The sequence below is a fragment of the Amphiura filiformis genome, chromosome 17 (genome assembly GCF_039555335.1).
Source record: "Amphiura filiformis chromosome 17, Afil_fr2py, whole genome shotgun sequence".
NCBI lineage: Eukaryota > Metazoa > Echinodermata > Ophiuroidea > Amphilepidida > Amphiuridae > Amphiura > Amphiura filiformis.
Window position 1 is genome coordinate 6,719,748 of NC_092644.1, and position 25,578 is coordinate 6,745,325.

Genomic DNA, 25,578 nt, shown 5'->3' on the forward strand with positions numbered 1-25,578 from the left:
TATGCAAAAAACGTCACACTATTGAAAGCTGCGTTCATTCAATTGGAATTAATTTCTACTATATATTAAATAGTGCGACTGTGGTCTGTGCATGCGTAATCATGTAATGCAGAAGTGAATCCCAACATGTCACCGCATTCGTGATTGGTTTAATACTATTTTAATTATTGTAGTGCTTTCGCCTTGTAGTTTGAAATATGCGATATGCTTCACTCCCGGGGACTTCACTGCGCTTTATTTCATGATTTAATATTTATACGATTGCGATTTGGCATTTGTGGGGATCGTGTACTAGCTGTCGAAAGCTATGTTAATTTTCTGCAGTAGTTGAGTGCTTCCTCAATGGGAAAAGCCTTATGATGTATTCTTCCCTATTCATATTACGCCTGATCATGCTTATTATACTCACCAAATGTCCAAAAACGTATACATTTCACTCAATTTTGTTGACAAATGACGAGCTGTTATTAACTCGATCTAGGTGACATGCTGGCACTTTTAATTGCGATGCATTATGGGTAAATTTTTAGAGAAAATTAATTGTAAATAGCTTCCTAAATGTGTGTCTTTATACTTTAATTAAAATTTTAAGTATTAAAACATATTACCAGTTTATATAAAGCAACTTATTTGTTAATTACTTGATTACAAGAAACTTTGTGAAGATTATTTTATTCTCGCCCTAGAAACACTTCCGGTTAGCAGACGACAAAAAGGTCGAAATCGGTCGCCAATGTTTTCTCAATTTTCTTTAATTTCTAAACCTTTCTCTGTGATACCAAAGCTTCAGAGGAAACCGAATATATTTCAGACTATTTTTCTTTTGCGTTGCTGTGTATGTTCTTTTCTTTGCTCCAATACTCCGGGAAACACAAGCCCTAATATTAAAATTAAATCGTTGTACTGCAGAATTCGGCAGCTGTGCACAAAAACAACACAGGATCAGAGATAAGCTTCCCTGTGTTCCTTCTGCTTTAAGACTTGTGCATACAACATCAAAAAACTATAAAATGGCTTCCCTAGATTCCGTTGCTGATGTAGATATAGATCCTAGCGGAAAATTTAAGTATATACTGATCGAGGTTGAGAAGGGAGGTCAGAAGAAGTCGATAGTACGAGGCTACAAATGGGCTGGATATCATGGTAAGAAAACAGCTGCTTATTAATGTCAATGACTATAATCTTTTTAAGGCTTAAGCGTTAACTCGTACATATAAAAAAATAAGCGTGCAACATCAAGTATCACACTGCCTTAATACTATACTAGCCTGTATCACGTTTCAGCGAAATAACGTCTGTAGTGCATACCTGTTTTTAATGACATTGCAACAATGTTTTTTGTCAGCAATAACACCTTGCATTCATACTTTTGAGTTTGAATGATGGAGCACGTTCGTACACATTATAAATAAGTGAAATCAGAATATCCTGAAAGGAATTTAGGTAACGAATTAAACGACACTGACCTCATAGCAGCTAATGTGTTCATGTCAACATGGCGAATGAATGACGTCATTAGACATTTTTAGCCTACGAGGCTACGTTTTGTATCCTACTATCGGATCGTTGAAACAAGAAAACCTCATTCCCCGGCCTCATTCACGAATTCACTCACCTTCCTACACCACCAGTTGAAATAAAACTCAAAACATCCTGTGTTATTCCTCAAAACTACATGTACCTTCATATATGTACCGTACGCTTAAAGTGCGCAGGACCTTGTGCAAAATAATACACATTGGACGGTTAGCAATAATTTAGCTAGTTTATCTATAAAATAAACACAATATGAAAATGTGAATTAAGAATTACTTTTCAGATGCATACACAGTAATAAATCCATTGTACCTGCAGGTCAAAGTCATCTCAGTTATCTAAGCCAGTTAGCCAGACCATTTTGTTGGTAATTTTATATTTAATGCTAATTAGCTGTACGAGTTCTTTGATAAAGGGGCAATATGGGGAAAATGCCATAGGATACATTTTGCGGAGCTCTAGGGGACTAATTAGGTCAAATACAGTAATTCTGAATTTGGATTTGAGGAGGTAAATAGCCAATATGTTTCCAGATGCAGCAAATGAGTTTGGCTGCGATTCTTTGCAACCTTTGAATCGCACTTCCATAGTCAATGCGAGACAGGATAAGACTTCTAACAACAAGGTGGCATGTGTCAACATCCAAGAAGCATCTAAAAGACTATATTGCGAAGCTGGCAATTCAAACTTGAACAAAGTGAGCTGATGTCTGAAGTCATTGTCATTTGACGATCAAAATAACACCCCCAAGTTCCGAACATTTTCGTCTCTAGAGAATATATAAAACATTTAATGCATAGAATGTGTATTTTTTCTTTCCTGTTTGCAGCTGACATATACGATCAAGTCTGTAGTGAATTAGAGCCTAAATCTTTCAACTGTGAATGCGTTGGTGGTGGCAGAATAGAACACAACAAAAATGAGCAAACACTATTTGTTTATGGTTATTCTATGGTAAGCACTATTGTTTTCTACATGAGTACTAACTTCGTCACTTTTGCACATACTTTATGGTCATATAGGAGGCAGGCAGTGCTTAGCTACTAACTTCGTCACTTTTGCACATACTTTTTCTATGAACATGGTCATATAGGAGGCAGGGGAATTTATGGTTGTCTTTTTTTTTCCGGGGGGCAGGGGGCATGTTAGGGGCTCAACTTAAGTGTCCAGGGGACGGAGACAAAGAAGATGATGATGGCAGGCAGTATAGGACACGCTACATGCGGACAGGCTAATGAAACTACAAAAGTACAAGGCTCACAGTCCGTTCAAAATAGATTGTTAGCAAAATTGAAAAACAACATTGGGGTCACACTCCAATGGTTTTTATAATTTTGCTTTGACACCACATAACACATTTAGAATTGTTTGTGAAGTATGAAAATTATTATACTTGGTTCTCAAGGTTAATATGATGAACAAATTTTAATCTTTCCCCAGTGTATGCCAGCTGGCCAGTGCAGTTTTTTTCAATGGTTCGAATCTGGCCAGATGCACTGTTTGTTTGTTTTTCAATGTTTATGTGCACTGGCCTACTCTGGGGAAAGATTAAAATTTGTTCATCCTATTAACCCAGAGAACTAAGTATAATAATTTTCAAACTTTTGTGACTTTGTGTATTTGTTATAAATATGCGACGAACATCATTTGAACCCCGGGATTTGAACCTAATACTTATAGATTTATATCTATTCTCCAACGTGCCTCTTTAGCTCAGTTGGTTAGAGCATCGTGCTGGTAATACGAAGGTCGTTGGTTAGAATCCGGACGGATGCATTGGTTTTTGGGGTTTTTTTCAACGGTTATGTGCACTGGCCTACTCTGGGGAAAGATTCAAATTTGTTCATCCTATTAACCCAGAGAACTAAGTATATAATCATTTTTAACCACTAAACATGTAACATAATTTTAAAATAAAACAGACAGTAATATTGAAATAATTGCACATATAATGTTTATTGTTACTTTCCATGAAAACTATACAGTCTAGGGCCGTAGCAAGCAGGGCGGCAGGGGATGCCATGGCCACCCCACTTTTTGAGAAATGTGTTATGTTTTTCTTTATATCTTTATTTCAATTTGGGCATATATTTGTATTTTGGCCGCTCCACATTTATGATGGCCGCCCCACATTTTTCAACCTTGCTACGGCCCTGATCCGGTCTCTCAAGGGTTAACGGCCATAATTATTGAAATGAATCATCTGAAAAATAGCTTACTTTATTTTTCGTTTTGTTTTTATTTACAGCAGTAGCACCCATATATATGATGGTGCATCTAAAAACATTAACAAAGTACATAAATATACAAATTTAAAAAATAGAAATGCATTAAAAAGAATTAAAATTACCAGAATGGGAGTGGGAGTGGGAGTTTGTTTGTTTGTTTTTTATTTGGCAAGATCATTAGAATACGAAAACAAATTAGAGACAGAAAAATCATTTCAAAGTACATCAATGTGACAAATTATTTAAAGCTGAAATTAATCAGCCACAAAGCCATTTAGGATTCGGACACATGGACAAAAAAAAATGACAAGCCGGGATAACCCATTAAGCCCGCAGAAAAGGCAAGCTTATTTCTGATGGGGTCCCAAGAAAAGATGAGAGAACAAAAGGGAAACAAAAAAATGCCTACACAGTGAAATCAGACATCTCTTGACTGAGAGAGTTGCTGGCCAGATGTTGTTTGACACTTTGTTTAAATGCAGACTTGGTAAGCAATCCCTTGATGTTTGATGGGAGTTCATTCCAGTCCAAAATGGCTTTGTAGTAGAATATGTTTGATGCAATACCTTTTACCCTAAGAACAGTGAAATTGGATTTACTTCATCTGGTTCCATAAGAGTGAGCACTTGATGTTCTAGTGAAATTCTGATTAAGATAAAGTGCACCTTGACAATGGTAGATGTTAACTAACAGACATGGTTAAGCCTCAGCTGTTTAACTCTGTCACAAATATTCAAGAGATTCACAAGGTTTAGCTCATGTTGCCCAATGTGATCTCTGGGAGAATGTTTCAAGATGTAACGAGCAACCTTATTTTGAGTAATTTGCATGAGAAAGTGTTATACATATTATAATATACAGATACGGAGGACAAGAGACAGGAGAGAAAGAGAGGGTAGAGGCAGAGAGAGGGAAAGACAGGAAGAGATGGGAAACCAAGGACTAACTGACCATGCCAACCGTGCAAGTTGATAATTAGCAAATGGGTCCCATTATCATCCCAACATGATCATATACCGGTATCATACATGTATTGTAACATTTTAATTTTGAAACATCAATCTTGTTACCTGTACTTTCTAAACAAATACTTTCTCATTGTTAATTTTGCAGGGATTTGGGAAGGCAAATCATGAAATAACAGTAGAAAAATTGAAGGCTTGGTACCCAACTTATACGAAGATAACCTTTTCAGATGAGGGCTATTGAAATGACATTGGACAGTATGAGCAGTACTTCAGCGTGAAAGAAGAACATGTGGATGCATCCTTGTTATGTTGTGAAAATAATAATACGATACCAAGCAAACAGCTCAAATCCAAAGACATACTCCAGGAGTGTACAGGCACATCCCTCAAACAGAAGTATATCCTGCTAATATGCCTGATGGCATATTTTAAGTAATATTTAGCAACATTATGTATGCGTTTCATGGTACAGTTGGGTGTAAAATAATATTTAGAAATACTGAAAATGGCTGTTATACGTATGAAATATGCAAGGGTCTGTCTGTGGTATGATCTTCAATCAAGTTGCAAGTTCTTTCTTCTGAGGTTCTCCGGTAAGCAGGATCCTTAAGGAGGTCCCTGGACCCTATGTTATACACGTAAGTCACTTGCGCATGCTTTTCAAAAAGCAAATAACATTATTGGTGGCAAGATATAAAATATGTGACTACACCACTGGTTTGAGTGGCTTCCAAAGCTACCATTTTTTGTTCTTTTACTCTACAAGTCTTAGAGTAATCGGCCTTTTCGGTAAATTCTATAAGCCATTGCGGTTAGATCTGTGATGCTGTCACGTTGATGCGCACATTGCTACTGCACACTTCACAGTTTTAAAATGCGCAGTAACAATGTTCGCTTAATGACGTACACATCGGTGTGATGTCAAATATCAGGTCAACCCGCACAAAGGCTTAAAGGATACCAAAATGTCAAATCAATTTCTCTCTGTGCTTTAAGTTAATTAAAATTTACCATACAGACTTATTACCAACTGTATATCCTAAATAAAGAAAAACATGTCAATTGGTTGAGAATTAAAGAAACTGTGATCTAAAACCTAAGGAAGAAACAAAATCAAAGGTTGCAATTTTGTATTCGAATCAATAAAAGCACGATGCTAGTTTTAACGTGCTAATCAATGGTGTTTAGTTCTCTTGTTCAAGAACGCTTTGTGTACAAATCAATAGAGCTTGCAGTGGCGAAAACTGCAACTTTTAAATTGGCATCTTCCTTGGGTTTTTGGATATCGTGCCTTTATTTCTTGAACGATTTCAACGAATGGGGTCTTAAATTCGAGCTAAAAGTCACAGCTATTGACTACTGGTTCCAATTATGACATATCTGTCTTTGTTTAGGATAAGGCCAAAAACATTTATGTTTGGTTGCCCTTCCAAGACAAAAATTTGGAGGGTCGGTAGGTTGATCCTTTTTTTTTTTTTTCATGGGCTCTTCCTTCATTTTTCCTCCATTTTGAAAAGGCAAGCATTGACAAATGCTTGATCAAAAATTGTGCGATTTTGGAGTGAATTTAAATGGAAATACTGCCTGTTTTTAATCAAATATGCATTTAATAAATAAAATGAGTGAATAACAAGTATAATATGTCCTTGATACTGTCCAAATTTAAGGTTTCTTCTAAAAAAAAGTGATTGAAAAAAAAAACCCTGACCCAAGATTTCTAATTTTTTGGGTCAGTCGCTGAGGGCAACCAAACATTTTTTTTTGCCTAAGCAGGGGTGAACATAACTGGTACCTTAATTTTTGGCTTACTGTAGTACTAAAAGGATTTTCTAACCATACTGGTAATTTTCCATGAAATGGAAGGAATTGATCAAAGTTAGCATATTAAACTAAGAATGAGAAAGCACTATAAAATGTTATTATTTTAACATCTCCTATGGCTTATTACATCAATGTTTTGAAATTGATGCATTTTTCTACCATAGGCCTATATCAAGAGGCATTTGCTGTGCTTGTTAAATCATATTTTGCTTGTATTTTTTTTAGATAAAAAATCATGTAAAAATTATTGTTCTTCATTTGTACAGTGCTTTGAGATACGTGTTTGTTTGTTTTGGTTTTTTTGCACTTAATAAATAATGTGTGTATTATTATTATTTTGAATTTCTGGTTTAATATTTGATTTTGTTAGCATCTAAAAAATTACTAATCACAAAAATGTGTATCACAGTAGCCTATAGAACAGTTCTTGACTTCCAGGATGGGATATATACCACCAAACTATCATTTTTTTGTTCATATCGCCTAAACAAAAAATATTTCAGGCCTTAAATTTTCACTGGAATTATGATAAAATATAAGCTTTTATGATTCTGATACCAAAATATCTGCATTTTGATGGGGTTAAGTGGGAGGGGGTGCTGTCAAGTGAGTCCCTCTGACCTTTAACTTATATCTGAAATGATTTCAAAATATGTGAGCATCAATGGCATCTTTCCAAATTATCCAAAATGAACAAACAAGAAGGAAAATGGCACATCATACACCCACTGTGGTGTCTGCACCTTTAGGGCCACAATGAGTGGGATAGAGGAGAAATGAGAAAGCTTGTGATCTTACAACCTTCCAAGTTCCAACCATTAGCCTAGCACGCCAAACTACACAACCACCTCTACCTCTATGGAAATCGCTGGCTGTACTGTCTTGTTATAAATTCAATAGAGAGCCGAATCCATATTAGTCTTTTGGTAAAGTCTTGTTACGCATCTTTGAATTAGCATGATTGACACAGGGCTTGAACCTGGGGCCTCAGTTGCGAGGGAACAACCGCAGCACCAATTCGATAACCCTGTAAGCCACCCTCTTTTGCTTACCCATTGATCAGACGATGGTGGACTACATTATTCACTGTGGCAACAGCCAATATCGTAAACAAAACAGACAATATGATGGCAACACTACCTGGACATTGGACGCCCCGAGCCAAGTTGTGTTTTAGCTCTATTGGCCCCGTTACAGAAAAAAAATGCACAAAATATATTTCTCAGTGAATGTATAAATTTTCACATAAAAATAAATATTTTTGGATTCAAAATAAATGTGAAGAAAAAAAAAATTATAGCCGGGAGTGAGCGGGACTCGATCTCGGGACCCTATGCACCGCAGGCGAGACCCGTTACCATTAGACCAAGCGAACCGTGATACACAATGGGGAAATTTTAGGTATATATCATAAACATACCGTGCGTTATTCATACAAAACATTCAAAAAACAGTACTTACAATGAGGTTCACTGGAGAACCTCAACGGATTTAGACTGATAAAATAGTGCTTAATAACATACGTACAGTTTTGGAATAATTTGAGACATTTTTGTGTTTACGTGTAAAACCAATGACAACGCAAAATTCAGCCAATCTTGGCGGCCCCCCCTGCCATTGATCACCATTAAAAAAATATGCCGCCCTCTATTATTTAAAGCTTTGATCCTTTGTTCACTAATTCAAAAATAATTCATGCGTAACATGAATTTACTAAAAGACAAATATGGATTTGACTGTCTGTCAAATTCATAGTGATATGATGTAAGGCCAAAAAAAAAAAAAATTCGTCTCAAAGCTCACGAGAAATTTAAAAACAAATGCAAAATGTGATTTTTTTAATTTTTTTTATTCCCGACTTTTTTTTATGGTATTTTGAGAAAAAGTCTGATTTTACACCGATTTTTCTGGAAAAAACTAAAAAAACATTTTTTTTAAATAAAAAAATTTCCGCATTTGTTTTTTGTCAAATCGTGGGATTTTACAAACGCGCGCGCAAGCTTTGAGACGAACCTTCTTTTTTTTTTGGCCTAAAATGACATCAAACTGACACAAGAAACTGAGTCCAGTTATAGTTGAAACATTGTATATTTTACTTAAGGTATTGTTTTTAGCAGCTAGAGTGCATCTATCGTCTCATATAACACGGCGACATCATGATTTTAAGGGGTACTACACCCTCGATAAATTGTGCCCATTTTGCATTTTCTCAAAAACTAATAACACAGTGGTAACAAAAGTTATGTATATTATAGGGGCAAGGAATCCAGTTACTTCACTGGGATTTCAGTGACCCAAGACAAGCGGTTCGTTATTTATGATAAGAAATAAGGTACCGCAAGGATGTACCTCATTTCCTGTCATATACTGAACCGCTTGTCTTGAGTCACTGAAATTTCAGTGTAGTAATTGGATTCCTTGCCCCAATAACATACATAACTTTTGTAACCAGCGTGTTATTATTTTTTGAGAAAAATGCAAAAATAGTCACAAATTTACCACAGGGGTGTAGTACCCCCTTAAGTAAAACAACAAGGCAAAGCCGGGTTGTTTTACGCTAAAAATAATGATGTTGGGTGTTATATGAGGCGATAGATACGACAGCTGCTAAAAACAATACCTTTATTCTCATTCTTAAACACTTATTCAAATAAATATTTTAATCATTAGCATACCAAATTTTGATCAAATTAAATCCTACATTTTACAAGGAATTACCTGGGGCTGAGAATCTATCAGTCCCGTCGTTGCTATGCACCTCCGATTGGTTCAAATAGCCCGTACGAGTATCGCATCGACACACACGCGCTAAGGTGTGTGATATTGTGTCATATAACAAGAGTAAAAACCAATAAGATTGCAAGAACATTCTCAAGTGTTTAAGAATCAACGATAGAGTTCATAAGGATTTGAATGTTAAATGATCTCATTTTGCTTGATCGGGTCACAAAGGGCCTGTTTCTCAAAGCATGGCTAGTTGTTATGCTTCCTGAGCCATCGGGCTTAATCTCAATTAGTCCTATATACCAGTGCTTACAATTTCACATTGTACATCACGGCTGTTTGATGTATATAGAATTGGCTTCATTATTAACTAAATGCAAACTATAGATGACGCTATTTATCCTAAATCATATTTTTTATTTCCAAGGGTTAGGTGACTAATACCGCCATTAAAACAGCTGGAATAGGTGAAACAAGCAACAAGGAAATTTTTTAACACATTTTATCAAACAATAAAAGGAATTATTTATATTAAAAGCTTGAAAGGGTAATTTCCAGTAACTAAATAGCTCCACCAATTTTGTCATTAATAGATTCATTTTATATCCGAAAAAGCTTTAAAAAATACTATAAAAGTGAATAATTTTGTAAAAGAGGGGAAATTAAAGTTGAGAACGACTCAAAATCATCTGTATACATTAGCACGATATGACTTTTAGCTGTTTGAGCCCAAAATTTGGTTATACTAATAAACTAATAAATGAGACCATCAAACAACCATGACATCATCTAGAAAGATAAATCAATAAAATGGATCCACATTGGTAGGGCTAGCCTACTGCCTTTGGAAGCCTCTGACTACTAGCCAAGCTTTGAGAAATCAGACCAAAATGTCTTCATCAGCTCTCAATTTATCACTTCTTTGTTGGACAACTCTTATATTTATCCACAGCTGAAGAGAAAACTTTCCAGACTTGATGGTGAACCATACATACTGTCCCTCCTGCTCTATGGCGTTGGCTTTCCTATATTGAAACAAGTGGAGAGAAATTAAAAATATATACCTATATATCTCATTTAAGTGAGGATATTGATGTTGAAATTTAATTTCTGCACTTCTGGTACTACAAAGAAGAAATAAGACACTTGCACATAAGAAAAACTGGAGGAAAATCTCAAATATGTGGTTTAAAGTTGGTAACCTACAATCCATCCCGGTCATAAGTAGTTAGAAGACTTGTGTAAAAGTAGGATTGCTTTAACCTGTATTTTAGTTATACATACTGAAATTTAGCTTTCTTTGATGTATTAAAAGTCTGAACTGTTTCCTACTACTACAGCCCTCCCCCTTCCCCACCAATCAATGTTGGATGTCACTAGGGATGCATGCCCAAAAAACAGCTACCAACATTGGTCGGGGGAATGGGGGGCATATTTGAAGTACTCATGTCAAAGTGTTCTAACAATTATGACCGGGATTGTAGGTATCTGTACTAATTTGGACTTTGGATCAAAAAAACTATTATTGTGAGTCTATGAGCCTTGAAATGAACCATATAGGGTTATACAGGGGTCAAAAATAAAACATGCTCCGATTTTACTCAAAAGCATATCAAATTATCAGTCTGGTCATAAGGATCACAAAAATATTAATTTTGTTTGTGTACAACCTATATGAAATCTGATTTAATGAAATCTTGTTTAATGTGCCAGCCCAGCAAACACAAAACGTTTTCGACATCATTAAGTAAAAGGTTATAAAAGGTTGTCAGAAAACGTTTAAATGTCGGGTTATATAAAGGGTATATTAAGAGTATAAAACGTTTTCATAACCTTAAAAAACATTTTTGGATAATCTACTGCTCAGCAAACAAAAATGTTTTACAGAAAACGTTTAAATGTCGGGTTATATAAAGGGTATAAAAACGTTTTAATAACATTCCAAAAACATTCTTGAAAACTTGATACAAAACATTCTAAACAGAATGTTATTTTGGGAGTTGAAAAAATATTTTGCGAAAAATGTTTGCCCAAAATATTTGCAATAACGTTTTAAAAACGTTTTCATGACCTTTATATAACCCGACATTTAAATGTTATTAAAAGGTTTTGAAAAGAACATTTTAAGAATATTTCTGTGTTTGCTGGGTTCAAATATTTTAACATGTTATTTAAGTATTGACAAAATATTTGGCAAAAATGTTTGCAAAAATAGTTTAAAATAACATTTTTTGAAAACATTAAAAAAATATTGTTGCAGTGTGTTTTCATACAAAATATTTTAAAATGTTATCATGACCTTTATATAACCCGACATTTTAATGTTATTAAAACGTTTTTACTTAAACCAAAAGCGAAATATAACTTATTTAAAAGCGTTTTTAAAACGTTTTTGTGTTTGCTGGGAGTCTTGTTTACTGTCTTGTTCACCTGTATGCCATTCTATATGAAACCACAATGTTATGAGTCTAGCCTAGGGGTTATTACTAGTACTTATATCTACGCTGACTGAGAATCCTAGATCTCGAGTCAATTTACTAGTTGCATAAAGTATATAAGCGCATAGTGTTGAAAGAAAACAGCAATCGCAGTTGAGTGAATTGAACTTCCAGTTAGTGTATTGAAAACAAAACCCGAGAATTTTCTTGTAATGGCAACATCATATGGGGTACTGAGCATGCGCAGATCGTAAAAATGTGTATGAATGGAAACACTGCGGTATCTCATATCGTGTAAGTGATATGCTTAGCCTGGGTCGCCCGGCCTATCTTGAATAAAATCGCCATGCGTAGCTGTTGAAGAACGAGTGGATTCGCTATACTATCATGGCAATTTTTGACACAAAGATATAGGGATGATGACGCTGTGAAGCGTATCATTTAATAAATTAGTATCTCTAGAAATTGCCAGATTCGCAAACTGAAATTAATTCAGGTTGTCAAGTATGCACATAATTATATGCCGAGGAACACCTATACACCAATCCGAGAAGCGTTTACTGTATTTGGCCCTCTATTGACGGCAACACAGATGTACCAGAGCGGGAGATTTAATTCGTAATTCAATACTCATGATTGTGTATTGAATATCACTATTGTGTACAATTCCGGGTACAATTCTGTATAGCACACAATAAATAATGGATAGAACCCCCGACCTCGGGACACCGCAGTTTTACATCGGGGACACCGCAGTAATGGCGAAGTCGGATAGGTGTATACCCCATCCCTGTACACAAATAGATACATACCTCTCTGTTTATATCGCCTATGCAAGTCCATGGATGATATTTTGAACTTTGAGTGACAGCCCATTTAGAATGATCTGTGGTTGATTTGAAGGATATTACCCCAGGTAGTTTAACCATCTCAACATTCATAACCTGAAAATAGTAGAAAAGAATGGATATTGGATTACACTATCCCTATGCATATTACATACACGTGTCATCAGCTATCATCATGATCATGGCTATATAGAGGTTAGATGCAGCTGGCCAAGTGTGTTCACTTTTCACAGGGGCGGCGCCAGGGTATTTTGTTAGGGGGCAAAACCATTTTGAAATTTGTTATGCGGTAGCGACAGCGCCGGCCGTCCCGCTTCTTGCGCCCGCAGAGGGTGTCTGAGGGGATGTGCCCCCCCCTCAGAATTTGAAAATTTTAAAAATGAAAGCACAAAATGAAGCCATTTGATGCACCTTTTTCGGGTTACTTATTTATTTTCCAACCGCATATTTTTATGGATTTCATTCACGGGCCCGACTTTCAGCCCGCTGGTTTTAGGCATGGACCTACTCAATTAGTAAATCCAGCACCTTTTGGCAACAAAATAAGTTCATTGTACAAATGTGCACGAAGTGAAATATGGTGGAAATGTTAAACAAAGTCGCGCGAAGCGCGAAAAATTGGCACTTTTTAGGCTAAAATGGCCAAATATGAGGTTACTTTGGTCAGAAACCCACATACAGGCATCAACATTAGGGAATGATTGTATGGACCATCTACCCTATCAAAATATTGGGGGATTTATGCCCCACACCGGGTCGGATCTCTACGCCTCTGGTCGCAAGCAGTGTGTAGGCCTATGTTAAGTCAGTTGCATTGTATATGATATGCGGGTTTTTTATTATAAATTGGCACGATAAAATTATATGAAGGGGGGGGTCTTAAGGTAGGAAATATTTCAAACTGAAAGCCGTAATCAGGAGCGTAGACGGGAGGTATAGTCGCCCCCTATGATCACTAAAAGCCCAAAACTCCACTTTGCGAGCGTAGCGAGCAAAAAAAAAACCCTGGTTTTTTATGCTTTTTCAGTTAGAAAAGGACAAAAATTGCCCATTCAGCGAGTGTATAGCGGCGAAAAAACTAGGTTCTTTATGAGTTGGGAGAAAAGGCAAGAGAAGCCATGTGACTTTTATGGGGAAAATTTGCGAAAATGGGCCCAAAATATAAAAACCAACAAGTTTAAAACCGCGTGAGGTCAGCATTTCACAAGGGGCAAGATGTCCGAAGGGGAGTTTCCTCCTTCTAACCATGGCCAGGAGGGAATGGCTCCTTTTCTTCTTCTCCTCCTCTCTCTTCTCTCCCTCTCTTTTCTCTCTCCTTCTTCTCTTTCTCTTTTTCCTTCCTTTTACCTCTTTTTTGAAAATCATAGGGGGGGCAATTGCCCCCCTTCCCCCCCTGTGGCGCCGCCCCTGACTTTTCAAGCTGTTGCCTACCCATGGTCATGAAAAACTTTGCAAAAAATGGGTATTTTCCAGCATGAATTTTATGATTTTTGCCCAATCAAGAAAAAGGCTACTTTTTCAATTGGTAAGTTTGCGAAATTTGCAAAAGGGGTACATTCTTGACCCAGTCCGACAAAATGCATCTACAAGAAATGCCATCATGAACTGATGTTGTACATGTACATGAGCTACGAGCAAGCACCCCGGGGTATGAATCGCAAAAAAAAAAAAAAAAAAAAAGAGAGAGAGAAAAAAAGAAAGAAAAAAAGAAAGAAAGAGAGAAAAAAAAAAAGAAAGAAAGAAAAGAAGGAAAAAGTATGCACCAAATCGTGCAAATTGAGTTCAGAAATGCAAAATTTCCCTAGGCACGGGGGACGCTGCCCCCTTCCAACACCCTAGGCCCCTAACTTTAGCCTACAGAAGGCACGGTTTAGGGGGAGCGGGCCCTCCTCCCACAAAAAAGAGGAAATGAGAGAAGAAAAGAGAAAGGGGAAAAGAGATTAAAAAAAAAGGAGAAAAAGAAAAGGGCGAAGAGGAGAGAAAAGGTTAAATTGCACGTAATTGAGTATAGGTCCATGCCTAAAAACCACACAGTCGGGTCCATCGGAAGTAGGCCCTATAGGCTATATAGGTTTGCAATTATTTTAGGCATTGCTTGAAGGCGGGTCCTTGTACATACCAAAAGCTTGTGAAAATTACTGCAGGCCCGCCGATATGCAAGGCCTATTACATTTTGTCACCGAGTCACTAGATGACAATAATAGGAAAAACTTGTCCATGAAAGGCTTCATGGACGGGCCGTCATTCATAAATTTTCGGTTTTTTTTTTCAAACTAAAATTTTACACACTTGTAGTGACAAAATGGTCCACCAAATCGATTCAATTAGGTCTTCATTTTGCAAAAATTTCTTACTTCTGACCCCCCGCATAGTGCATAAACAAGTAGCCATTTTAGCTTCTGCTTTGAACATTTGCCAATTTATGTTTTTTCATAGGGATACAGCAATTATAGGGAAAACTTGTCCACGAAAAGGCTCACTCCCCGTTATTTCACAAATTTTTGGCATTTTTTTACTAAAATTTTACACACTAATAGTGACAAAATGGTCCACCAAATCGCTTCAATTAGGTCTTCATTTTGCAAAAGTTTCTTACTTCTCAGGGGGGCACATCCCCCCTCAGACACCCCCCTGCGTGCATAAACAAGTAGCCATTTTAGCGTCTGCTTTCAACATTGGCCAATTTATGTTTAAAACAATTCATAGGCCTACAACAATTATAGGAAAAACTTGTCCACGAAAAGGCTCACGCCCTGTCATTTCACAAATTTTCGGCTTTTTCAAACAAAAATTTTACACACTAATAGTGACAAAATGATCCACCAAATCGCTTCAATTAGGTCTTCATTTTGCAAAAGTTTCTTACTTCCCCCCTCAGATCCCCCCCTGCGTCGCGCAAGTGCGATGCGATGCATGCTTCGCGCACATTTTTTACATTTACGATTTCTTTTTAAAGCACCCCGGGGGTAAGCAGTCCTGAATCCGCCCTTGGCTACAAGATTAATGTACTACATCATACCCCTAGAATGGTGCATGATGGTGTATAGAGAAAAGTTCCCTCCAAATGATTCATTTAGAAAGTGTAGTGTGACTTCAGATATTTCTACAATAGGAATTCCATTGAACAAACGCAGCTTTCAACACCTGTACTCGATCCAACCACGATGGAGTATTTCAAACTACAACACGAATGCACGACCTTGAATACAATATTAACAATCACAAGTGCGTTAGCATAGTTGGATTCACTTCCGCATCACTCACGCAGTCACAAACGCTGGCGTACATTGCGCATTCTGCGCAAAAAAACACGTCAGGCTGTGTTCACTACAGGGACAGACTTAGGTTTCAGTTTTCTACTAGCCCTCCGGGCCAGTGAAATGGCAAATCTAGTGGCCCTGCAAATAATTTACTGGCCCAGCTTTTTCAATATGTTCTACTGCAAAAAAAACCCAACTTTTTTGTCGGTGCTTTTGGGGAAAAACATCAATTTTTAATCATTTGTCATCATACAATGTGTATCATATCGCAAATATCAAAAAATCCAAATTATTTGATATTCCTCATTTTCAAAATGCAATTCGATATGTCCGATGTGCTCTCAGGTCCTACAAAAAATATATGGAAACATCACTATGCGAGCCCTTAAAGTCAAGCAAACCTTAACATTTTAATTTGTTTTGTACTGAATGTACTCAATGTAGAGAGTGTAGTCACTAAGTTCAGTCAGTAGTTCTGCCTTTTTTAGTTCCAAAAGTTTGAAACTAGGCGGTATTTGCGGTATCGCTATCATCATCAGATATAATTATGTAGCGCATGGAAGAGCTAAGTAGTACATAGGCCTACTATCATCGTAAAAAACGGCCGTATATTTCCAACTTGCTAGCAACGCAAGAATAAGAATATAGCCTAAATATTATACAAAAAAAATCATTGAATAAAGCTATCAATTTCAAGTGACAGGCAGAGCAGAAAACTGTGTAAATACATGACCATCACTGATATCTTGTCTCGTAAGTGTTATATCAGGCTCAAAAATCTAGTGGCCCGCCGGGCCAGCATTGTTGGAAGTTTACTGGCCCGTTGCAAAATCCACTGGCCCCGGGCCACCGGGCCACTGCTTAAATCCGTCCCTGGTTCACTACCGGCAATATGGTTCAATTTTTGTGACACACCACATATATCAATTTTGCCGTTTTTTCTGATATCAGTCTCATTTACTCCTGTTGTGTCACTTACAGTAATGGGATTAATTATATATAGTCTTGAAAATTACGATATGTTTCAGTTTCCATTCCATATTCCATTGCTCTATTGCTCTCCTTGCAAAACCAAGGACACCAAGGTATAGACACTGAGATCCACAACATGCTCATAATATCAGGGCACAGTTCTTTAACCCAAAAACATTTGTACATTCATTGAATGACCTTTGAAAATTTGGGTACAAAAACTCATACTCTGCAATTTGACATCAAATTCTGCACAATGATTGATTAATTGAGGTTATTGAACTATGCCATTGGGATGAGACCATTGTGGTCCATAGTGAGAGTGTTTCAATCCACCTACCTTGTATTGGCCTGTACAGGATGATGGCAACTTTCCTGCTCTCATCCAAGTTTCTACATACAGGTCACTGCCAAAATATGGTGCCAACCAATCAGAATAGAGGTCTAAATTAAACAGAAGGTACTTAATTAATGAGTAAAATTATAAAAAGTAAGAAAAAAGAGGTGTAATTTATTGTGCACTATGCAGAGGCATAAACCCACAAGCATCAGCACACCTCAGAGGCATTCACTGACTCCTTTGACCTAAGACACACCATATAAACCATACAGCAACAATTAAGGACATGCAGCTATAGCAGAAATGCACACCCTACACAATAAACCAAGTAATCTAGACAATAAACAGTTCCCTGCCCTGGAAAATTTCAAGTGAGCTCAATTATTTCACACAAGAACAAACAAGCCTGCATCAAGGCTTGAACTTGCATCACAATTATCATTGATTTTTTTTTTCAAAAATGGGGACTTTATAAAAGGTCTTTTGGTGATACCATGCTAAAAGTTAATTGACCTGATCGACAGCCTCATCCCACATTTTCATCAAAATTGAGATTTTGGTATCAGAAGAAATTATTTGTCTAATTTTCCCAGTGAAATTTAACACATTAAATATTTTTCATTTAAATGGTACAGTGTGAACAAAAATGAGGTGATTGAGGGAAACCACACCGGAAGTGTATGTAAACGCATCCCAAAAAGAAAGTATCCAGTTTGATTTTGGTCCATAAGTCAAAGATGTGGTCTTAAATCAAGACCTACCAAAAGTATGTTACAGATCAATTTATTCTGCAGAGTTTGATACCCCATTTGTCCAAATCGATGCAGAATTGATGACACAATGACCTTTTGAATGCAATCACCTCAATTTCAAAAGTTGCAGTAAATTCCCACTGATTTGGTACTGCTAAATATGGACAGCGATAGATCAAGGCCAGGGCGCATCAGAAGTCTCGCTGAGAGCATGGGCCGCAGATGTCTGGCAATCATTGATGCAGCAGGAGGACATACCAGATATGGACTGTGAAGAGTGAACGGGAAAACATTGAGGAAGGAGTAAAAGAGTATTTGTATTGAATAAAACACATGAAATGGAGTCAAACAGCCTTAGACCGTCTCTGTTATTGTGTACCTTTGTGAAGAATCTTGAGAAGCAGGAAAACAACATCAATAGGAATTACTGCAACTTTAAAAATTGAAGTGACTACATTTAAAAGATCGCTGTGTCATTATTTCTGCATCGATTTGGACAAATGAGGTATCAAACTGTGTGGAATAAATTCATCTGTAACATACTTTTAGTAGGTCTTGATTTAAGACCACATCTTTGACTTATGGACCAAAATCAAACTGGATACTTTCTTTTTGGGATGCGTTTACTATCCTTTTGGGCATTGTTATATTCAGTTTTGCAAAACTGCTGAAGCAATGCAAAATTTTGAAACATAATGTTTTAATGGTAGGCCTCAATCTAAGATAGAAAACAGTAGATGAAAAATTGGATGATGCCTCTAAGGGGGTCTTTGGATGGGCATACATAAAATGGGTCAGAAAAATCAGAATTCCATGATTATGATAATTATGATTACCTGCATCAAAACCATCCGATTTAGCAAAACTATAAAAGGACTGTCCACCAATTGTTGTGAGGATAGTAGTACTATTCCATGGTGGGGTTGTTATACACTGATCCTTTATTATAGCAGCACGAAGACTAGTAAGACTGGTAGTAAAGTCTGGCATATGGAAGTCATAGGTGTTAAGGCAGTTGTACATCAGTTGTTTGCCTGTCAAAATAAAATAAAAAATAAAGGAGGCGAACCTGTATATAGACAGTGAACGGAGTGTCCACCTGCTCTCTATCATAGGCGATTGGGTCCAGTGGTGTGCGCAAAGGGGGGGGGGGCATGGGGCCACACCCCCCTACTTTTGCTGGTAAGTTGTGGGAAATGCACCCATTCAAGTGAAAATTCTGGATTTAGCTATTACGGTGAGTGAAGCGAATAGAAAATTTGTGAACAGTCAGAGAAATCAAGACCCGTTCCCCCTCCCCCCCCCCCCCCCACTTTTGAAAACCTATGGACACCACTAATCAGGTCAGACTCCTCCATGTATTGCTGTTATGTAGGGGGATACCTGGTAGCTACACCTCCTAATTATCTGCTCAGCCAGTACCCATATATACACCTGGGTGCACTTTGCATCAATTAATTGTCAGGCATTTTTCATGATACCCTCAAAACAACTGATGTGCAGTCATTAATCTCTAATTAAACAATTAACAAAATTGACATTTATCATATCTTACCGATATCTTCAAACTGATCATAGCCCAATGACATACACAAGAATGTTTGTCCAAACGATCTTGCATTATCTGGCCATTTATAACGAAGAGTATAAGGAAAGGTAAAATTTGGAACACTATGAACCAACCAGAAACCTGTGCTAGAATCTAATGCCACAACACCTGTAAAGAATAACAATGGAAAAGGTTAAGGGGTGGACATACTTTAGATATCATCTTATGCTATATTGATGAGATTCATCTGGATCGTTCAAAAGTCAATTCATTAAATGAGATTCTGGCTGTGATGACGTCGCCACTTTTGTAGGTTGCCGTTTTTAGATGATCTGGTCATAAGATTCTGTCCAATTTGTATGCCCCCTCCTCCACCAAGGACTGCCGACATCTAGAAGCACCACTTACAGTCATTGCAGAGAGAACAAGGTTCCTGATTGGAACTAAAATATTTCGAGTGAGTACTTCATTTCTTTTGGCAGTGTTAACACGTGGGCGCCACCCTTAGGTGAAAGTCAAAATTTTTGCGCATTTCAGCACAACATCATTTGAAAGATTAATTTAATACTGATATTCAACTTCATTATAACCCCAATTAATTAGTGCTAGGCCCTATTTGTGCAGATTATCATGCGCAATTGTTTCAGGAGTTGGGGGCGTCATTATGTATCCTTGGCGCCACCAGGGGCACCACAAGACCTAGCTACGCCACTGTCTTTTGGATCTGTTGCCAGAATCTCATTTAATTAGTAATCATCTTATGCTTGTTTCATACTACACCCTGCTGCTTGCTGCTTTGCCACTCTGGTGACGATTTTGCTTCCCTGCTCAGTCGCACCAGAAACAGGAGCAAACAGTAGTTAATTGGTGATGAATCCACACTTTTTAAGTAGCGTATATATGCAAACTTAAGTAACAGAAGCTTACATACGCGTTACGCAGGATCACATAAAATTCGTCATGCCTGGAACTTGTATGAAAGAATAATTTCGAAGCGCGAACACATAAGTGTTGGGTGTAGGGGTTTTGAAACAGAAATGGCAAAATGTTTGTCATTCCAAAGTACCACGAACTTGGTCATACATTTTCTTTCACAAGAATTATAATTTTGGCTTACGAGAAGTGAAAGTGAAACAAAAAATGAATTGAAAGTAATTTCTGTGTTCCTACATGTACATACCTTTAGTGTGTCCACCCTTGGACACCGATTTGCCACGTGGTGGAGGCTGGTCATTATACATGCCATATGCAAAGTTCTGCAATATCGAATCAAACAAATATGAAAACAAAATTGAATGTTATTTTATTCAAGGAACGCATACACATGTATTCTACTACAGCTCAACTTACCGTACTTTGCCTAACCAGACAGTCCATGCCAAAATTGTTACTACACCTTTACATTTCATCGAATCTCTTTTTGATGTCTGTCATTTTGAACATCACACTTGAAAGATGTATGCTATGTAGAAACTTTATTTTGCAATTTCATAATTTGCATATTATTAGCATATTTGCAAGAAAAAACATGAAAATCAATAAATACCTACATTTTTCACAATTTCAATATTTTATTAGAAATTAAGCATGTAGGCCGTTTGTTATGACTTGATGAATGAAGCTGTTAAACAGATTTTGATATTTGTGCTTATTTTTCCTTTTTTGCCCCAAAATGTGTAAAAATCACAATTTTGGATGACCTATATTTTCTTTGAATATTTATCAAATTTCTTAATTTAGGTATAATACAGTGCAGAAAAAGATGTCAAAAAAATCTGTTAAACAGATTTCCAATAAATTGTTCCATTTCCCATTTTGGGTTAAATACTCAATTTTCATGCGCGGGATATTTGAAACATAAAATGAAAACATGTCCATTGCACTTTTTCCTCGAGATGTACTATAATATCAAGGTTACGGATATATTATAATCCTTCTTATCTTCACTGATCCATCAGATACCTATTGTTATGAATGATCAATGAAAAGGTTCAGAACTGGGCTACTAATGGTCTGTCAAGTATCTATAGTTATTTTCATGACTGTGTCAACTCAAAAATCATGCAAGGTCGAATGTAGGAAAAGTATGATCAGTTGAGCTGTACATGACCTTTTGTTTTGTTTTAGTTTGAATATCATTCCCTAGCTTTATCCATTTGTTGAATAGTATTTATTGGCACCATGACGTCATGGTTATTTGTGTTCATTTGTCGTCAGTCTTCATTGTATATATAATTGGGACGTCATTGCTAGCTATTGCTCTAGACAATTTTGGTGCAGGAATTTTGAATATCATGTGTTGAGAGCTGGCTGTTTTTATGGTCAATATTAGTTTGTTTAAAATAAAACCATGCGATTCATGCTGGATAATTATTTTTCTAACATATATGACATAATGTTGTGATTGCATGTCATGCACTTCCTTTAAAAAGCAATATTATTTACCTCATTTGTTCGGCTTAAAATAAGAAGGGGACATTATCTGACAGTGAAAACTATAACATTTAGTGGAAAAGTTTAATGGAATTGTTACAATTTTGCTTGAATCTAATGGGACTATAATGAAATTAATGATGAATGAATTCTTACCTTGCTTTTGATATCTCTGCCATATATCTGCTGCAGTGTGAAGCTGATAGCTTGATTCGCAGTGTGCAAAGGGTCTCTCACAGCTATAAACGTTTTGATATGCTGGCTTTTGATACCCCTGCCATATATATGCTGCAGTGTGAAGCCTATACTATAGCCTGATTAACACTGTCTAGAGGCACTGATTCTTACCTGGCTTTTCATATCCCTGCCATATATATGCTGCAGTGTGAAGCCTATAGCTTGATTAACATTGTCTAGAGGCACTGATTCTTACCTTGCTTTTGATATCTCTGCCATATATCTGCTGCAGTGTGAAGCCTATAGCCTGATTAACACTGTCTAGAGGCACTGATTCTTACCTGGCTTTTCATATCCCTGCCATATATATGCTGCAGTGTGAAGCCTATAGCTTGATTAACATTGTCCAGAGGCACTGATTCTTACCTGGCTTTTGATATCTCTGCCATATATCTGCTGCAGTGTGAAGCCTATAGCTTGATTAACATTGTCCAGAGGCACCGATTCTTACCTGGCTTTTGATATCTCTGCCATATATCTGCTGCAGTGTGAAGCCTATAACCTGATTAACATTGTCCAGAGGCACTGATTCTTACCTGGATTTTGATATCCCTGCCATATATCTGCTGCAGTGTGAAGCCTATAGCTTGATTAACATTGTCTAGAGGCACTGATTCTTACCTCGCTTTTGATATCTCTGCCATATATCTGCTGCAGTGTGAAGCCTATAGCTTGAATAACATTGTCTAGAGGCACTGATTCTTACCTGGCTTTTGATATCTCTGCCATATATCTGCTGCAGTGTGAAGCCTATAACCTGATTAACATTGTCTAGAGGCACTGATTCTTACCTTGCTTTTGATATCTCTGCCATATATCTGCTGCAGTGTGAAGCCTATAGCCTGATTAACATTGTCTAGAGGCACTGATTCTTACCTGGCTTTTGATATCCCTGCCATATATCTGCTGCAGTGTGAAGCCGATAGCCTGATTAACATTGTCTAGAGGCACTGATTCTTACCTGGCTTTTGATATCTCTGCCATATATCTGCTGCAGTGTGAAGCCTATAGCCTGATTAACATTGTCTAGAGGCACTGATTCTTACCTTGCTTTTGATATCCCTGCCATATATCTGCTGCAGTGTGAAGCCTATAGCCTGATTAACATTGTCTAGAGGCACTGATTCTTACCTGGCTTTTGATATCTCTGCCATATATCTGCTGCAGTGTGAAGCCTATAGCCTGATTAACATTGTCTAGAGGCACTGATTCTTACCTTGCTTTTGATATCTCTGCCATATATCTGCTGCAGTGTGAAGCCTATAGCTTGATTAACATTGTCCAGAGGCACTGATTCTTACCTGGCTTTTGATATCCCTGCCATATATCTGCTGCAGTGTGAAGCCGATAGCCTGATTAACATTGTCTAGAGGTACTGATTCTTACCTTGCTTTTGATATCTCTGCCATCATATATCTGCTGCAGTGTGAAGCCGATAGCCTGATTAACATTGTCCAGAGGCACTGATTCTTACCTGGCTTTTGATATCTCTGCCATATATCTGCTGCAGTGTGAAGCCTATAGCCTGATTAACGTTGTCTAGAGGCACTGATTCTTACCTTGCTTTTGATATCTCTGCCATATATCTGCTGCAGTGTGCAGCCTATAGCTTGATTAACATTATCTATGGGCACTGATAGCTACTGATTCTTACCTGGCTTTTGATATCCCTGCCATATCTGCTGCAGTGTAAAGCCTATAGCCTGATTAACATTGTCTAGAGGCACTGATTCTTACCTGGCTTTTGATATCTCTGCCATATATCTGCTGCAGTGTGAAGCCGATAGCTTGATTAACATTGTCCATGGGCACTGATTCTTACCTGGCTTTTGATATCCCTGCCATATATCTGCTGCAGTGTGAAGCCTATAGCCTGATTAACATTGTCTAGAGGCACTGATTCTTACCTGGCTTTTGATATTTCTGCCATATATCTGCTGCAGTGTGAAGCCGATAGCCTGATTAACATTGTCTAGAGGCACTGATTCTTACCTGGCTTTTGATATCCCTGCCATATATCTGCTGCAGTGTGAAGCCTATAGCTTGATTAACATTGTCTATGGGCACTGATTCTTACCTGGCTTTTGATATCCCTGCCATATATCTGCTGCAGTGTGAAGCCTATAGCCTGATTAACATTGTCTAGAGGCACTGATTCTTACCTGGCTTTTGATATCTCTGCCATATATCTGCTGCAGTGTGAAGCCAATAGCTTGATTAACATTGTCTAGAGGCACTGATTCTTACCTGGCTTTTGATATCTCTGCCATATATCTGCTGCAGTGTGAAGCCAATAGCTTGATTAACATTGTCTAGAGGCACTGACGACTTCTTAAACATCTGCTTGTTAGAATCCATGTACAAAAAATCAGCACCTTTGCCGCTGAGAAAATTGGCATTCTTGGGAAGTTTGTATGCTATGAACCTGTCACAACAAAGAGAAAAGAAAGTGTTGGTGGCTAGAAGTGTACTCCTAGCAGAGCTGAATTCAAGAGCTGCTTGAAATGAAGAGCTTTATAAATAATATATTTGTCAAAATTAAGGCCCAATTGAAGCCATTTGGTGCACCTTTTTCAGGCCTGTAACCAGGATTTATTTGGGGGGCTGATTTTGAAAAAGTGGACTTTGTTCAAAATGTGGACCTTTTTGGACTTGGGGGTGGATATTGAAAGAGTGGACTTTTTTTTCAAAATTTGGACCTTTTTTGACCAAAAAGGCATAAAAACCTCATTTTTTTCGCTCACTTATACGCTGGCAGATGAGACTTTTGGGGTCAAAAAAGGGGGTTTGGGGTGGGCATCTGCCCAGCCCCTCTGGTTACGGGCCTGACCTTTTACACTATTATTGATATTATTCCTCAATCAAAAGTGGTGTCCACAAGCCAAAGTGACCACTTTTTGTTTTATAGTCCATATCTATAGGGTGTGTGAGGGGGATGTGCCCCCTCTGAGGAGAGGAAGTTGGAAACTGATGGCCGAATTGAATCCATATGGTTTTTATTTCCTTAGCATCAAAAAAGTGTGCGTACTCAAGCATCCACAGTTCCATGGGCCCTGCCTTTGGATATTCAAGATGATTTTTATAAAATGCCGTGTTTAGCAATTTCCTTGCATTTTTGATACGACACACTTGTTTTGAATGCATTTCAAGATTAATTTCTTAGCTCTATTATTTGTTGTGGTCACCTTTTTGAAACAAATGGGTCTAAAAAGAACGGTCAGAGAGCAATGAATTGATGTTTTAATAAATTAATAGTCACATACCAGTTCAATTTTCCTTGGTCCAAACCAAATAAATTGTAACCCTTTTTGTATCAATAATGACTTACCAATCAACAGGATTTTTATCCATATCAAGACACTGAATTGTCCCCTGTACTGTTGCATTTGATACATCACACCAAACTACTATAATACAATACAATGTAAATACCAGCAGTGTATCCGCCATATTATTCCTGTGTAATGTCATA

The 25,578-nt window shown here is 37.3% G+C and overlaps 2 protein-coding genes across 2 annotated transcripts; one reads left to right on the forward strand and one right to left on the reverse strand.

Annotated features, from left to right (window-relative positions):
• Positions 1-687: 687 nt before the first annotated feature.
• On the forward strand, positions 688-5,195 carry LOC140136868 (14 kDa phosphohistidine phosphatase-like). Its single transcript, XM_072158471.1, has 3 exons — positions 688-1,143; positions 2,366-2,490; positions 4,878-5,195. The coding sequence occupies exons 1-3, from the start codon at positions 1,011-1,013 to the stop codon at positions 4,971-4,973; spliced, it is 354 nt and encodes a 117-aa protein (XP_072014572.1). The 5' UTR covers positions 688-1,010; the 3' UTR covers positions 4,974-5,195.
• A 3,714-nt stretch (positions 5,196-8,909) lies between these two features.
• Positions 8,910-25,578, reverse strand: LOC140136870 (plancitoxin-1-like). Its single transcript, XM_072158472.1, has 8 exons — positions 25,435-25,578; positions 24,354-24,531; positions 20,617-20,692; positions 19,443-19,604; positions 18,724-18,921; positions 17,136-17,239; positions 12,528-12,659; positions 8,910-10,302 (listed from the first exon to the last, which is right to left on the reverse strand). The coding sequence occupies exons 1-8, from the start codon at positions 25,575-25,577 to the stop codon at positions 10,192-10,194; spliced, it is 1,104 nt and encodes a 367-aa protein (XP_072014573.1). The 5' UTR covers position 25,578; the 3' UTR covers positions 8,910-10,191.

Coding starts and splice junctions, on each gene's coding strand:
- LOC140136868 (XM_072158471.1), top strand. CDS start 1,011: ATGGCTTCCCTAGATTCCGTTGCTGATGTAGATATAGATCCTAGCGGA. Junction 1,144..2,365: donor CAAATGGGCTGGATATCATG/GTAAGAAAACAG, acceptor TCCTGTTTGCAG/CTGACATATACGATCAAGTC. Junction 2,491..4,877: donor TTGTTTATGGTTATTCTATG/GTAAGCACTATT, acceptor TTAATTTTGCAG/GGATTTGGGAAGGCAAATCA.
- LOC140136870 (XM_072158472.1), bottom strand. CDS start 25,577: ATGACATTACACAGGAATAATATGGCGGATACACTGCTGGTATTTACA. Junction 19,605..20,616: donor CAAGGGTGGACACACTAAAG/GTATGTACATGT, acceptor TATTCTTTACAG/GTGTTGTGGCATTAGATTCT. Junction 17,240..18,723: donor ATCGGATGGTTTTGATGCAG/GTAATCATAATT, acceptor TGTTTAATTTAG/ACCTCTATTCTGATTGGTTG.